This window comes from Diprion similis, chromosome 6 (genome assembly GCF_021155765.1).
Source record: "Diprion similis isolate iyDipSimi1 chromosome 6, iyDipSimi1.1, whole genome shotgun sequence".
Classification (NCBI taxonomy): Eukaryota; Metazoa; Arthropoda; class Insecta; order Hymenoptera; family Diprionidae; genus Diprion; species Diprion similis.
This window is the reverse complement of record NC_060110.1, coordinates 8,779,914-8,795,451: the sequence shown is the minus strand read 5'-3', so window position 1 is coordinate 8,795,451 and position 15,538 is coordinate 8,779,914. Positions and strand designations below refer to the sequence as shown.

The following is a 15,538-nucleotide window of genomic DNA, read 5'->3' as shown; positions in this document are numbered from 1 at the left end:
ATGGCCAATCGAATCTCCCATTGGCTTGGCTGTACAGGTCCCAGCTACACCGTGGACACTGCGTGCAGTTCAAGTTTGTTTGCCATGGATCATGCGTACAAAGCGATTAGAACTGGAGAATGTGAAGACGCCATTGTTGTGGGATGTCATTTATGCCTTCATCCACATACGTCTCAGCAGTTTTTTCTTCTTGGTATGGATTATTGACTGATTTTAATCTTACTTCTGTGCGTCTGTAAATCTAGCCTATAACAAATGGTGTACAAAAACAAGAGGTCATTCTTAGATTTATTTAATCAGAAAAATTAAAAAAACGGAAGTGAAAAATCGTACCTACAAGATAACGACACGGAAGCTTTTACATATCCGACTACTCACCAAGAATCCGCGATACTTGCATCGTTATTATAATCGATAAAGAATTCCTCTACTTTAATCATCTCTTCATCAGGCGTACTTTCCGCTGATGGAAGCTGCAAATCATTCGACGCTGAGGGGAACGGTTACTGTCGCAGTGAGGCACTATGTGCCATCTATCTTCAGAAATCAAAGGATGCTAAACGCATTTATGCGCATGTTGTTCATTCGAAAACAAATTGCGATGGCTACAAAGAAGAAGGGATCACCTTTCCATCAAGTACAATGCAACTCGTTCTGCTTGAACAATTCTACGAAGAGTGCAAAGTTTTACCATCCGATTTGGCTTTCTTAGAAGCGCATGGTACTGGAACCAAAGTAGGTGATCCTGCCGAAGTAAACGCTATTGAGAAAGTATTCTGCCCTGGACGAACAACTCCACTTCAAATCGGTTCAGTTAAGTCGAATTTAGGTCACACTGAACCAGTAAGTGGCCTTTGCTCCGTCGCCAAGGTATGTGGTGATTTTGGCGTGAAGGGGTAACTGATATGTTTGTACGCGAGATTTTGTAACGCAAAGATTTCTGAATTTCACAATGTATTTCGAACATTTTTATAATAACCAATGCGACGCTGGCTAAACAAGAAGATAAATGTGAGATTCTCGATACAGTTGAACAACAAAATTTTCCGATTCACTTTCATCAACTTCAAACTCTTTTTTTAAACGATTGTGCTTTTCCATTTTAATTATCTTTTTTATTTCTTACAATTTTGACTACTCAATATCGAAAATTTTGAAGCATTGCTAGTTCACAACAGGCGACATTTTTTGTTGAAAAATGTTTGTTGGTCGTCGATCGAAAAAAAAAAAATTATGATGATTCTGACTTGAAATTATTGAAACGATTTTCGTTTGACTTTAGTTTTTCGTATTGATGAGGATCTTTTATAACAAAACTGCTGCCCATAAATTGATGATATGTTTATTTGAAATGGTAATTAATCAGTAATTCACGAAACGGAGTGAATGTGCCACATAAGAATAAAGTCCAATATTCGCTTCGGAGTTGAGTTATGATTCGGTAAACTGACATATCATTTGAAAATTCTGTAATTGAGTGTCAGATTTATTTCACGAGATTATAATTGAGAAATGTCGACGTATTGTTATGTTTGAAACTCTAATTACTGTATCTATTTCATGAAAGGTGATACTCGCGATGGAGAGTGGAATCATCCCGCCAAATATAAATTATAATCGTCCCCGTGAAGAAATCGAAGCACTGATGACAGGTCGCATTCAAGTTATTACCGAACCGACGCAATGGAAGGGCGGTTACGTTGGTATAAACTCTTTTGGCTTCGGCGGTGGAAACGCACATATTTTATTGAAGTCAAATCCAAAAGAGAAAATCAATGATGGTGCACCTACTGATGACATACCGAGACTCGTTGTTGTATCTGGACGGACGGAAGAAGCTGTTGCAACTTTATTGAATTACGTAGGTTACACCATTAAACTGTTTTGTTGCACCCAAAATATTTCTTAAGCGTCTGATAAATGATTACATGACGCACCAGTAAACTATCATCACTTAGAAGTGAATCACGACCCCGATGAATGAAGTAAACTATCGCACTTTGGACTTAGAATTACATGTTTCGGTAATCGCGGATATTAAATGCACTTGAGGTCTGTAGAATGACAATAATTAAACCTTCCTGTGACGGCAGCTTGAAAGCAGACCCGTGGATGTCGATTTCGTCAGCCTCTTCCACGACATACATGCTGAAGAGATTTCTGGTCATAAATATCGTGGATATACCATATTGCCAGCCCGAGGCGTAGCGCAAAACAACGTACGAGATATACGATATTACTCTGGTCAGAAGCGACCGATATGGTTCGTGTTCTCTGGAATGGGATATCAGTGGACTGGAATCGGTGAGTGCCACTGTCATAAACGATTCACTTGCAAAATATAAGCTTAACTAATCAAATGGAAGGCGTACGATTCAAGGACAACAGTTTTTCATTAATAAATTTAGTACCCGAAGAACAAAATGTATAGCAAAGGACGCCAATCAATTTCTACTTACATTCTACAGGTGAAAGTTTGTTAAAATTTCCGGTGTTCGCCGAGGCCATTCGGAAATGCGAAGCCGCTCTTAAGCCGCACGGTATAGATGTCGTTCAAGTATTGACTGATAAAAATCCGGAGACGTTCGACGATATTATCAAATTTCGTGTTGGCACAGCAGCAATCCAGGTACAGTACTTGCTCCGCATTGATGGAGTTACTTTTTTTTTACCTTTATTGCAATATTATATGATGGCCTTCTCTATTTACGATGATACTCTTTCATTTGTTCACAGATTGGTTTAGTGGATTTACTGTCATCGATAGGAATTATACCGGATTACGTCACTGACTATCTAGCGGGAGAGTTAGGCTGTGCCTACGCTGATGGCTGCTTGACCGCAGAACAGACGGTCTTAGTAGCATACTATCAAGGTCTGGTATTGGCAGAATCTGGTACAGTTCATGGAAATATGGCAGTTGTGGAGCTGGATACCGTCAAACTAAGGAATTTGTGTCCACACGACATACGTATAGATTGCTCCAATGGTCCTCACAGCTCAGTGGTCAGCGGGCCTGCAGATTCTATGACCAAATTTGTTGCGAAGTTACAGGTAGCTGTTAGAAAATAGGCATCTTTCATAATTGTATCGAACCAAATTTTAAACTCGCATTCTTCCTGACCAAACCTAACAATCAGTTGAATTATGATTGACAATTTATTATTGAAGTATAATCGATTTCTTACAGGCTAATAATATTCTTGTTCGAGCTGAAGCTCGTGGTAGCATCGTCTGCAAAAGTGGTGAGATACAGACAGCGGCTCAGCAACTATTGGCTCATTTGCATAAGGTTATTCCTGATCCAAAACCTTGCAGCCGAAAATGGCTTAACTCGGTATCTTATAAAAACTGGAAAAATACCTCAGCTCGTTTATGTTCAGCTGAGTACTGGTCGAGAAATCTGATCGTTCCAGTCTCGTTTGAAAAAGTATGTCATCTTTTGCCTAACGATGCAGTAACTGTTGAACTGGCACCACATAATTTGCTTCGATTTGCTTTGTGGGGATTGTCAAAAGACGAAGTGACCAATATCGGCTTGACGAAATATTTGAATGACGACAACGTCAACGTTTTACTTGACGCCATTGGAAAAATGTACGAAATTGGATTATCTCCCAAATTCAGTAATTTATACCCTCATGTTCGATATCCAGTCAGTCGGGGAACTCCTATGATTTCTCCACTGATCCGTTGGGAACATTCAGAAAACTGGTATGTCGCTCGCATGCAAAAGCAAGATAAACTAGATAAAGGAGAAATTAATATAAACGTCAACCTCCTCGATGACGAGTTTGAATGGATGTCAGGGCACATCATTGATGGAAGAAACTTGGTTCCTGCAACCGGTTACTTGGCATTAATCTGGAAAACTCTGGAAATGATGCGAGGGGATCGAAGCTTGGAAGTTTCGGTGGTGTTTGAAAATGTGAAATTTCACCGAGCCACTACAATCCCTAAAACAGGCGTTACATTGCAACTGATGATTCACAAAGGTAAGATTAATTGTCATGCAGCAGTAATCATTACACGGAAAAAATGATTTATTGACAAATTGAAGTATGTAGTAACGCAAATTTATCCTTACTCAGGGTCGGGCAGGTTTGAAGTTGCAGAAGGTGGTATCAGCATCGTTACGGGCGTCATTCGTGCCACTACGAACCCAGCTCAGGAACGTGTCAAGACTGATTCATTACGCGTGGAAGAGGAAGAACTTTACTTAACGAGCAGAGATATTTACAAAGAGCTACGGCTTAGGGGCTACCAGTACACAGGCTTGTGCCGGGGTCTCACAGAAGCGTCCTTTAAAGGTACCAGAGGCCGCATAGCTTGGCAAAAAAATTGGGCAGCCTTTATGGATAACATGCTGCAACTACAGATCCTTGGAATCGACACTCGAGGACTATTTGTTCCTACAGCTATACGGAAGCTGGTGATCGATACAAAGCTGCACATACGTCACCTTAATTCGATGCCTAACGACAAAAAAGGTACAAATTATAGATCAAGAGTAGTTTTTGAAAGGACCTGCTTGTAGAGCACGCGATTCAACTTGCCCGATTTCGATTGGCTGATATCCGTACTCGGAGCCAAGAGTTCAAATTTTGACGGTGCATGGCTATTTCGTAGCGAATCTAAGAAAAGTTACTCATAATCCGAAATCGTTAAAAAAATGTGTGGTTTTTTGACACGTGTTAGTATTCCCACATTTCTCGCATTTCAACGACTGAAAAGTGCATAGTTAAGATAGTTTGCGCAATTGCGGAAAGAGTGAGAAATAAAATAGCCGTCGTGAAAATTTTTTCATCCAATATTGAGGTTATCAGACGAAAAGTATGAATTAGAATAATTTCAGGAATAAAAGATGCTTACACGTCGTGCTGCAACGACCAATGGTTACGCCAATAGCTACGCCTACCAAAAAACACTTGGCCGTGCGCCTGGCTGATCCTGAGAGTATCATTTATTTACGAAATTATTGTGAATTCTGCTTTTCGTCTACCGACTTCAATATTGCGTAAAAACAGTCTTACGGTGGCTCATTTCACCCTTCATTGCTTCCGCAACTGCACAAAGTAACTCAACTATGCACTTTTGGCCCCTGAAATGCGGGAATAGTAACAAGTGTCAAAATACCACACATTTTTTTGACGATTTTGGATTATGGGTAACTTTTATAAATTCCGATACGGAAGAGAGACGCCCCGTCAAAATTTAAACCCTTTCCGTTCATCTGTTTACTTGGTATACGTAGAAAGAGGGTGAGTTTGCTCGGTCGGTAAAGATAGAACTGCCACGTGCTCTTAGGAATGAGCGGATCACGGCACCACCGTGGTTCACTAGGTATCAGTCATCCAGCCTACCGTGTTGCTAACATTTTCACAAAGTTAGCTATGCTAATAAACTAGATAAGTCGCAATTAGCGAGCACATTATAGTTCCAAGAAAAATTGTCGGTATGAGATAGACGTATTATACACTATTGCTTTCGGACAGAAATACCGAAATTTACAAGGAGATATCCAATTTAAAGGGTGACCCATAAAGTTTTAGATGAACCTTTAGTATTTACGGGTTAATCTTCATGAGTTAAAGGTCCCCTTTCCAATGGACGGAAAAAAAATACGGGAGACTACTTTTCAATTTTAAGGTAAACTCCTGCTTACCTACAGGGGTTCACCCTAAACTTGAAGGTTGACCATGAAATTCGGGGTAAATCATCCATGAAGCAGTACGAAATGACTTCTTAGAAATGGCGCTCAATTTGAATGCGAATTTAAGAACAAATTTTACAAGTTTACCCGTGAAAATGGTGCTAGTGAAAAAGTTACTGGCCTAAAAATTGATTGCCTATTTTGCGATAAAATCGTTGAATCACTAAATAATTGCAGTTTCGTCACTATTTTCCTAGAGTTTGCTGTGGAAGTTTACAAAGATTTGGACATCATCGTATCTGGTGGAATAGAAATTCGAGGTCTCAGAGCCAGTGCGATAGCCCGCAAAAAACCGACTGCAGATCCCGTTCTGGAGAAATATGAATTTGTAGCGCATCGCGATCAAGCCCAAGCTGAATTGGATGTGATAACTCGCATTGCTGTACAGATAGCTCTGGAAAACCATGGTGGTATCAGAATGAAAACAGTCGAACTGATAGACGATGGAGATGATGCATGTCCTGAAAATTTGATATCTCCTTTGATTCGTGAAGTGTTGAGCAATTTACCGTTACTCGAAGCGGATTTGAATATCTTTGCACCCCTGGACAAGTTTTCGGAAAATGCTCTATCCTCCGATATCAAAATATCCCAGCCAAAAAACTTGGCCGCTGAATTCGATGCTGTACTTATCATCACCCGTGGTCTCTTCTCTTGCAAGAATAGAGAAATGTTGAAACGGGTAGAAACAGCTATGAAAGGCGGAAGTTTTATGCTGGCTAGAGAACCGCTAAATAATGATCCTGAAATTGTACGGAATGCAATGGATAAAGAATTTCATATCGTCCTGGAAAAATGTACACTCAGCGAGTTTATAATACTGCTGCGTAAGAAGGAACAGCTGCCTGGACTGACTACTGTCATAAACATTGACAATTATGAATTCACCTGGCTTAACAATCTACAGATTGCGTTAAAGGCGGAAAACGAAAAGGCTGGTCGTACCACTAATCGGATACTTCTTGTTCACGAGGGAGATTTGCAAAGTGGACTCATGGGATTGGTAAATTGTTTGCGTAGAGAACCTGGTGGTAAAGTGATCCAAGGTTTGTTAATCCAAGATTCAAAAGCTCCAAAATTCTCTTTGGAAGACTCATTATACGCTGAACAGTTGAAATTGGGTTTGTCGTTGAATGTTCTACGTCCTGGGAAAGTGTGGGGGTCTTATCGGTTTCTACCACTGAAACCGTTGGCTTCCAAACCAGTCTACCATACCATTCTGAGCCAGAGTACACGTGGTGATTTAAGCTCTGTCCAGTGGGTTGAAGGTACGATTCAGCCCACAAACCAGAACAAGGACATCATCCAAGTATATTATTCGTCGATAAACTTCCGAGACATTATGATACTCACTGCAAAACTAGCACATGAGGTGATAAGTAAACAAAGAACGTTACAAAGTTGCGTGTTTGGGTTCGAATTCTCCGGAAGAGATGTTAATGGTTGTGCCATTATGGGGATGATTGACGCCGGAAGTTTTACAAATCTATGTTTAGATGAGAAACATCTTACTTGGCCAATACCGGAGCGTTGGACTCTAGAAGATGCAGCCACGATTCCAGTTGCTTATGGAACAGCATACTTGGCGCTTATGTGGACCGGTAAGATGAAAAAAGGAGACAAGCTTTTGATCCACGCTGGAAGCGGCGGCGTTGGGCAGGCAGCTATAACCTTAGCGCTTCACGAAGGCTGCGAAGTTTTCACGACAGTTGGCACGCCACAGAAACGAGAATTCATTAAAGAACAATTCCCAGAAATCGATGACGACCATATTGGAAATTCTCGAGATACCAGTTTCGAGCAACTGGTTCTTCGTAAAACGCATGGACGAGGGGTAGACATCGTACTAAATTCTTTGGCAGAGGAAAAGTTACAAGCGTCAGTTCGTTGTTTAGCAACTGGTGGACGATTTCTGGAGATCGGGAAATTCGATCTCGCGGCTAATAATCCTCTGAGCATGGAAACTTTTCTTAAGGGCATCAGTTTCCATGGAATCATGTTGGATAATATACTTACTGGCTTTCCGGAAGTGAAAAATACAGTACGGGAAATGCTGACTGAAGGCATACGGAGTGGTGCCGTCAAACCACTTGTTCGGACTGTATTTGCAATGGACCAGGTTGAAGAGGCTTTGAGATACATGGCGGGCGGGAAACATATTGGAAAGGTTTGATATTTTTAATATGTTATATTACATCAGTGATGAGATAAGCGTAAGGGGTGATCAATTGCGGCCTGCAAGAACCGGTAGCTTTTTATGACGGTAGCACGTATGACAAGGTTTTTATCGAATTTTTCGTACGCCATCATCCAAAAGCGAGCACAATAACTTTTTTCGAATCAGCAATACAAAGAAATCGATTGCTCCGGCTTGTCTTTCATAACGAAACATATCGCCTTCGGATTGCTTTATTCTTCATTCAGACCGAATCCAACCCTTTTAGTTATTTCACGGAAAATTCGATGGACAGTATAAGAAACTTTTGATTTTTCTTTGAGAATTATATTAAAAGGGTTAACTCCTCCGACACTCGAATGATCATCTCGGTGAATCTCTCAAGTATTTGGTGCAGCAGAGGAAAATATATCCGTAAGTCGGCATTAATTTACCAGCTATCGAAAAATTATGTGAGATACCGTTTTAGAATCTGGACCAAGTCTGAATACCTGTTAATCTTCAGTTTCGTTACACCAGTGAACATAGTTTTTGCAGCTATGTGATGCATGTATTAAACCCGTTTCTGTTACTTCAGAAGTAAAAAAGAATCGTAGTTATTCTTGAAACACTTCGTTCTTGCGATCAATGAAGAAATATTTTAAAGTTCACTGAGTGATAACTATAGATTAAATTGCATTGAATGCCGGCCATCGCTTCCATTAGCCTCTAGTCACTCACGCTACGCAATGAAGGAGCTTCGACGATACACGAGCTTTCCAGACACAATGGACAGATTTCAACTTGACTAATTCATGCTGAATAGATTATTTACTCCTCAATTTTTGAATTTCACTGCAGCTGAAAAAATGAGAACCATTTCTGTTTCTCAAATATGGGTTACTGAAAAATTCTAAGGAATGTAAAATTAGTAGTTTAATAATATAGCTTCGCGTACCAACCACAAGCATAGAAACGCGTAAAACGTACTTGTGTTTAATAAAAATACCATTTATGAAACACTAGTACGGATGACAAGTCTTTTTTCATCTGCGTTTCGAGCGCGAAGTAATCTTTTTTGCGACAATACAAAAAAAGAGCATCAAAGTACGTAAGAGTGCTCTTGCACGTTCCAGCAGTTAAAAGTGCTCTTGTTTGTAATTCGCTATGAATAAAAAAGTTCTAAACCATACTTTTGTTACATAAAGTATTGTGTATAGCACGGAGGCCAAGTCTTTTTTGTCTCTCATGTTTGCAATACGAGTCGTAGGCGAGCGCTCGCTTACAACTAGTATTGCAAACTTGCGGTAGACACAAAAAGACCCATTTTGCCTCTTTGGTGCAAAATCGACTATTGCAACCTTGGTACAAAGGAAAAAAAAATTGTCGGTTACTGTTATATTGCGGATTTTGATTTTTCCGGAGGGATTAACTATTTCACCTGCTCCTTCAGGTCATTATCAAAATTCGTAACGAAGATAGAGGATGTCAGCCTCTCCTGCGTTCCGCATTACCCCGTTATTACTGTTCAGAGGATGGCAGTTATCTCATTCTTGGTGGCCTAGGTGGTTTTGGTCTTGAGCTAGCCGATTGGCTCGTACTTCGCGGAGCGAAAAAATTGATTCTCACGTCCCGTAAAGGAGTCAATTCTGGATATCAACGTGCGAGAATCAATACTTGGCAAAGTTACGGGGTGAAAGTCATTATCTCAGTGGGGAAAGATGCCTCGACGCAGGAAGGATGCGAGGCTATTCTGAAAGAAGCAGCGTCACTTGGACCAGTTCTCGCTATTTTTAATTTAGCTGTCGTACTCAAAGACGCCCTTTACGAAAATCAGACAGTGGAATCATTCGAAGAATCTTTTAGAGTCAAGGCTTGGGCTACAAAGCGGATGGATCAATTATCAAGAATATTGTGCCCGCAACTCAGGCATTTCGTGGTGTTTTCGTCGGTATCTTGTGGAAGAGGTAACCCGGGACAAACGAACTACGGGATGGCTAACTCTATCATGGAAAGAATATGCGAAAACCGAGTAGCAGAGAAGTTGCCCGGCTTGGCTATACAATGGGGAGCCGTCGGTGATGTCGGACTCGTTGCTGAAATGCAGGAAGATAACAAGGAAGTTATTATCGGCGGTACCCTGCAACAACGAATATTGTCTTGTCTGCAAGAACTCGATGGTTTTCTAAATCAAGCATCTCCAGTCGTGTCGAGCATGGTAGTTGCTGAGAAAAAGTCCGGAGGCGCCAAAGGAAATATTGTCGAAACAGTCGTGGATTTAATGGGTATGACATTTATTTATCCTATTATTGATAGGCTGCTTATGATTGCCGAAAATTTTCTCATTGAAATTCGAGCGTGTCGACGGATTTGTAATGCATATTTTTTCACAGGACTCAAAGACCTTAAAATGATAAGTCTGCAAACGCCGTTGTCAGAACTTGGGATGGATTCAATGATGGCAGTTGAAATCAAACAGACGTTAGAACGTGAATTTGAAGTATTTCTAACAGCAACGGACATTCGTAGTCTCAATTTTGCAAAGTTACAGGAAATGTCAGTGAAACAGGCCGAAGGAAACGAAAATGAGAAAGAGCTGGAACCTAATATCGCTGAAAACTTGGCGGGTGTAAAACTGCTTTTAAGAGTTCTGGGAACAAATGATCAACACGACGATAACGTTTGTGTCCCTCTATCGACATGCGCAAAAAATGAAAGACGAGAAGTATTCATAGTACCAGGAATCGAAGGAACACACTCTATATTCCAGTCTTTGACCGGTAAATTGAAATCACAAACAACATGTTTGCAGCTTGGTATAGCTTCTGCGAATGCCAAGTCAATTGAGGACTTGGCTGACTATCTGATCCCAGTAAGTGGCTTCTGTGACATGTGATACCGATTATCAGTGTAGTGTTTTTGCAAAAGTTCCACCGTCCACCAATTATCTTCCAAAACTTGCAGCATGTCGAAGCCAGATATGAAGGATGTCGTGACTTTGTGATCGCTGGGTATTCCTTTGGATCTTTGGTCGCCATTGAGCTTGCGAGACGCTTGGAGTCCAAAGGTTTCAGCGGTCGACTAGTTTTGATCGATGGTTCACCTGATCACATGAAAGCTCTCTGCATTGAACACCTCATCGTCGATGACGACGCTCAGTTGCAAACTCTGTTGTTACTGGAGTTTATGGATGCGGTTGATCCATCGAAGAAAGCAGAGGTAACAGCTCGATCCACATATTTCACACAGGCATTCACCATATTAAACTGCACAGTTGTTGTTGACAGCGTTGTATCTCAATACTAGCAGAATCTTCAGCTAATTGGTGTCCAATGACAATTGTAACAATAGTGTATACTTTGTATTGGAATTCCAAGAGTTTCGTCTTTGTTCTGTTCGATCCCTAAAAATAATTTCGTAAAACTATATTACCTCAAGACAATTGTATTTTTCTGTTTGAAGTTGGACAGAGAGTTGAAAAAGTGTTACACTTGGGACGAAAAGTTGACAGCGTTCACCAATAACGTACCTGCCAATAGAAATTTGAATTTCACTGTCGAAGACCAAAAAGCCATGTGTTCATCGTATTACAATCGCATCAAAGCTGTCCTGAATTATAAATTTCCAGCACTATCACGCCTGAACATACCAATAACCTTAATAAAACCAACAATTCAATCCGTACGTGAAATATCAGGAGACTACGGTCTGGGGCTGGTGAGTCCATTTGATAATCCCACTGTCGCAGCCGTATTAATGTTGACAACTGTAACAATGTGTGGACTATCGCACACGATCTCTCATATGTTTCAAAATCGCTATGAAGTTGTAGCGCAAGAATGTTCGTAAATCTTACCGATATCGTATTTGCAGATCACTTGCCAGAAAGTCGAAATCCGTCACGCCGTAGGCAACCATGTTTCGATGTTGGACGATGACATTTGTGCAGCAGCCATCGATGGAAAATTTCTCGAAGATATCGAAATATGCGAGCCAAACGAAAGATTACCCTAGAATCGTGAACTCTGCACACGCTCATATCGCGTGCCAAATGCCAAAAGGGCGTATTACAGCAGTTAGATAGGGTTTTATGACTGGGGGTGCATAAAAAATATTTTTTTGCCATTCAACTTAGAATCCCACAAAACGTAAAGATCTATCAAAAAAAATTGTTCGATGTACTAACGCCCAAAGAGCGTATCTCTTCAGGAAAATTTTCCTAAAGCCAAAAGGGCGTATGAAAAAAAAATTCTAGTTTCGCTCTGAAACATGGAAATTTTTTTTCTTTTTTTAGAACAATTGTTTTTTTTCTACGTCATCAATTTTTGTTCTTTTTTAGACTAAGCATATGCTTACCAAGTGATTGACGAAAAAATAAGAGGATCCGTTCTACACAGATCAGTTCCGAAAGTTCGTTCCTACAAGCGACAGTAGTACAAGTTCGTTTCGCCAAACTCATTTTAGAAGGTTTCATCCGACTAGCAGCAGTCCTACAAGTTCGTAAGAAAGAGAATAGATTCTACAGAAATGAGTTCTATAGGGCAAATTTTCTACGGAATATATTCTGCAGACTCGTTTCTACAAGAAAATTTTACTATACAACATTTCTGGCAGCAAGAAATTCGAAATTGACTTCAGAAATAATCCTGCATGAATCATTCTACACGAGAATTCTTGTGCAGAATTTTTTCTACAAAAAATTTTTGCACAGAAATTGTTCTACACAACACACATTCAACACACACGTAAATTAAACACAAATAATTTTATGTCAAACAGTTTGTAGAAAAATATTTCTGCAGTGTGACGATATATCCTCTTGAAAATAAAAAGATCAGTCTTAATGTGTGTCAATAAAGTTACGTAAGGTCTATATCGAGAAACCCTGATTTGGTATCAATTAATCACAAATTAACAACGAGACTTCAAAAACGTACTACGGAAAATCATAAGATTATATCTACGTAGCGCACTTAATAAATTGTTTATATTTATTCTCGCTTCGAAATATAGCCTTTGACCCGTACGACGCTTTCACGCAAATTTTAATTGTCGATACCTCGTTATTACAATTTCATATCTATCTTTCATGAATTATATTTTTATCTATACACCTTGTCTTTTCGATTAGTATACCAATTTAAACTCAACAAGCCAAGTTTCTTGGCTCGCGCCGCGCAAGGAGAATCCTTTCTATGTTCTATTGTAAATTGTCTTGTATGACTCGTCAAGCATAAATAAATGAATACTTTTCTCTTCAATAGAAAGCTAACTATTTCATGCATTTTTCTTTATTGTTGTAACGCCCGATATACATCGAGCATTACGATATTCGTTTATTTTCCGAATTTTCATCATCTGGTACGATATCGGCCGAATCCTTCCAGTCGTTTCCTTGCTCAGTTGAAACCAGCGTCTATCCTAGCCAACTGCAATATTGAAAGACGTATTATGTGTAGTAAAGCGCGCACAAACCACTCACACGCGCAGATAGGCTTAAATACCAAATAGATGAGAATAAGGAAGCGTGAGAAAGCCAGGAATTCAAAAGGAGTTTCGACAAAGATAAGTATCGCTCTCGCATTCTCTTTTTTATTATTTTTGTATCGCGCTGCTACAGCCGCGGTAGTTTCAATGAAACCATACTTTTTGTCATATTCTTGTATAACTAACGAGAGCCAACAATACATTGGTTATTCATCGGAAATTATACTGTGCAGCTAAACACCAGAAATATATCATCCCGCCGTTCCAGCCGACGGGCAACAACATGTACGATTTCATTGACGTGTGCATCCTGGCGAAAGTCCACTATTGTTCGTTTCGTCATTTCTGCAATGTGCCCTCGGAATTAATGGCTTTCGTCCATCGATCCGTGGCTAATACAAATTTTATATTCAGTCTGTAAAAATGTAAACAACATTTATTCAATTGAATGGCAATGATAATGCTGAAATCGCAATACCACTGATCATCGTATGTAGTATGCAAGTTACGGAAGAAGTATGTTTGGGGCATTCCAGCTGACCTCGACCTCATCTGTTCAAACTCAGTTCTCAATTTTCTTCAGAATTCTGTTAGCTCAGAAGAAAACTCCACATTTTTCAAAGCGAACGGTTTTGAGATATGCTTGTTTTTCAAATCGCCTCTTTGATAAAATGACATTTTTCAAGGGAACATTGAGCAAAATCAGGAGGTCTGACATTGAAATTTCAATGGAATGAAATACTCAGCTTAATTAAAAGTTTGATGGAAAAAAGTGGTAATAAAATGTACAACTTTCCCAACGGTGATTTTTTGATATTGAAGTAAAAAAATTGAATTTTCGTCAAATACGTCATGAATGATTTGGCTCAAATTTTTTTTCATAAATAAGTGCATTCGTTACATAAATTTCAAAACCCTGAACATTATATTCGTGAAAGCATGAATAACCAGTCTCGAATGGCGTAAACAAGGTCATTACCATTCATTTGATCCAGTAACATTTAAAACTTTTAGAACGTTCATTGAACTTCGACGAATACTCGGGCAACTATTGAAAACATTTTGGTATCATACAGAAACGTCAAAATTCCCTAGTAACCTTTGAAAATGATCTGAAACGTTACATCTTTTAAACGTCGACGATTCAGGCCTTGATACAAATGCAAATAAAAGATCTCACTTTTCAACAAGCATTGCACAGCTAGAGTATCGGCAGTTCATCCTCAATTTTCGCAGAGCATAGATATTTGACGTTATCCTTGGTTCATCTCATGATTTCCAAGGGTTCAGCTCTTGTTAAAGAGCACGGAGCTTTCAGTTACAGTTTCAAAACGTCTTGACGCAAAGTGCAAAGTGTGAAATAAACCTGATTTTATTTAATAGGAAGTTTCTTCTGAGAAGAATATGGTTCGACATCCATATATCCGGAAATAATGTATTGTACTACGAGTGCGTAAAGTAGGCAGTTTCCGACTAGTGTGAAGTTTGCAGTGTGAGCCGTAAAGGAGAGAATCTGACTTTGTTTCTTCGAACACATGTTTGGAGAGTTACATTTTGGAAGCGTGCGTAAAGTGCCTCAGTACTGAACAGTGCGGTAAATCCACGCTGGTGCATGCACTGAGCTGAAATTTTCAAATTTACGTCCCAGGGCTTTCTTGGAAAGTAATCGCGAACACAAAATTAAATTGACTGCCCAGGTAATCTAAAAACTACGTAATCACTCATATCGAAGTCTCAGAAATGTTTTAATGATAAGTACAGCGAATGACGTGTTACACGGGTCACGATTTACGACGAGATCAAGGCTCGACGAAATTTTTTAACTGATTATTGATACACATGTAGTCTTGCCTAACTTTCCTTCATGAATTACGCATATAGATAATTCGATTGCTATATTATGGACACGTTTTCTATTTCGTACATGGATAAGGAAAAATTAATAAAGTCGAGAAGCAAAACAATCCAAATGCGTTGAGAATTTTCGTTGGGCTTAACGTGTTTTCAACTGACTATACTTGATGCAAAGTGACACCAATTTCCTTAATTTATTGGGCTCTGCTGTTGTCAAAAAGGCAGGAAATAGCACGCAGTGCGCAATAAGTGCACCCAGTTGTAAACATGATTAATATTACATTAAATTAATGCATCACAAGTCATCGAAGTTGGTGGGGTACAACATT

General features: G+C 39.6%; 1 protein-coding gene across 1 annotated transcript; it reads left to right on the top strand.

The window, feature by feature from the left end:
• Positions 1 to 11,966, top strand: LOC124407527 (fatty acid synthase-like). Its single transcript, XM_046883760.1, has 14 exons — positions 1 to 193; positions 452 to 870; positions 1,568 to 1,861; positions 2,094 to 2,304; positions 2,469 to 2,629; positions 2,737 to 3,054; positions 3,191 to 3,995; positions 4,092 to 4,490; positions 5,911 to 7,880; positions 9,322 to 10,154; positions 10,263 to 10,740; positions 10,833 to 11,087; positions 11,331 to 11,585; positions 11,742 to 11,966. The coding sequence occupies exons 1-14, from the start codon at positions 1 to 3 to the stop codon at positions 11,880 to 11,882; spliced, it is 6,732 nt and encodes a 2,243-aa protein (XP_046739716.1). The 3' UTR covers positions 11,883 to 11,966.
• Positions 11,967 to 15,538: the final 3,572 nt, after the last annotated feature.

Coding starts and splice junctions, on each gene's coding strand:
- LOC124407527 (XM_046883760.1), top strand. CDS start 1: ATGGCCAATCGAATCTCCCATTGGCTTGGCTGTACAGGTCCCAGCTAC. Junction 2,305..2,468: donor ATATCAGTGGACTGGAATCG/GTGAGTGCCACT, acceptor TACATTCTACAG/GTGAAAGTTTGTTAAAATTT. Junction 10,155..10,262: donor ACAGTCGTGGATTTAATGGG/TATGACATTTAT, acceptor TTTTTTCACAGG/ACTCAAAGACCTTAAAATGA.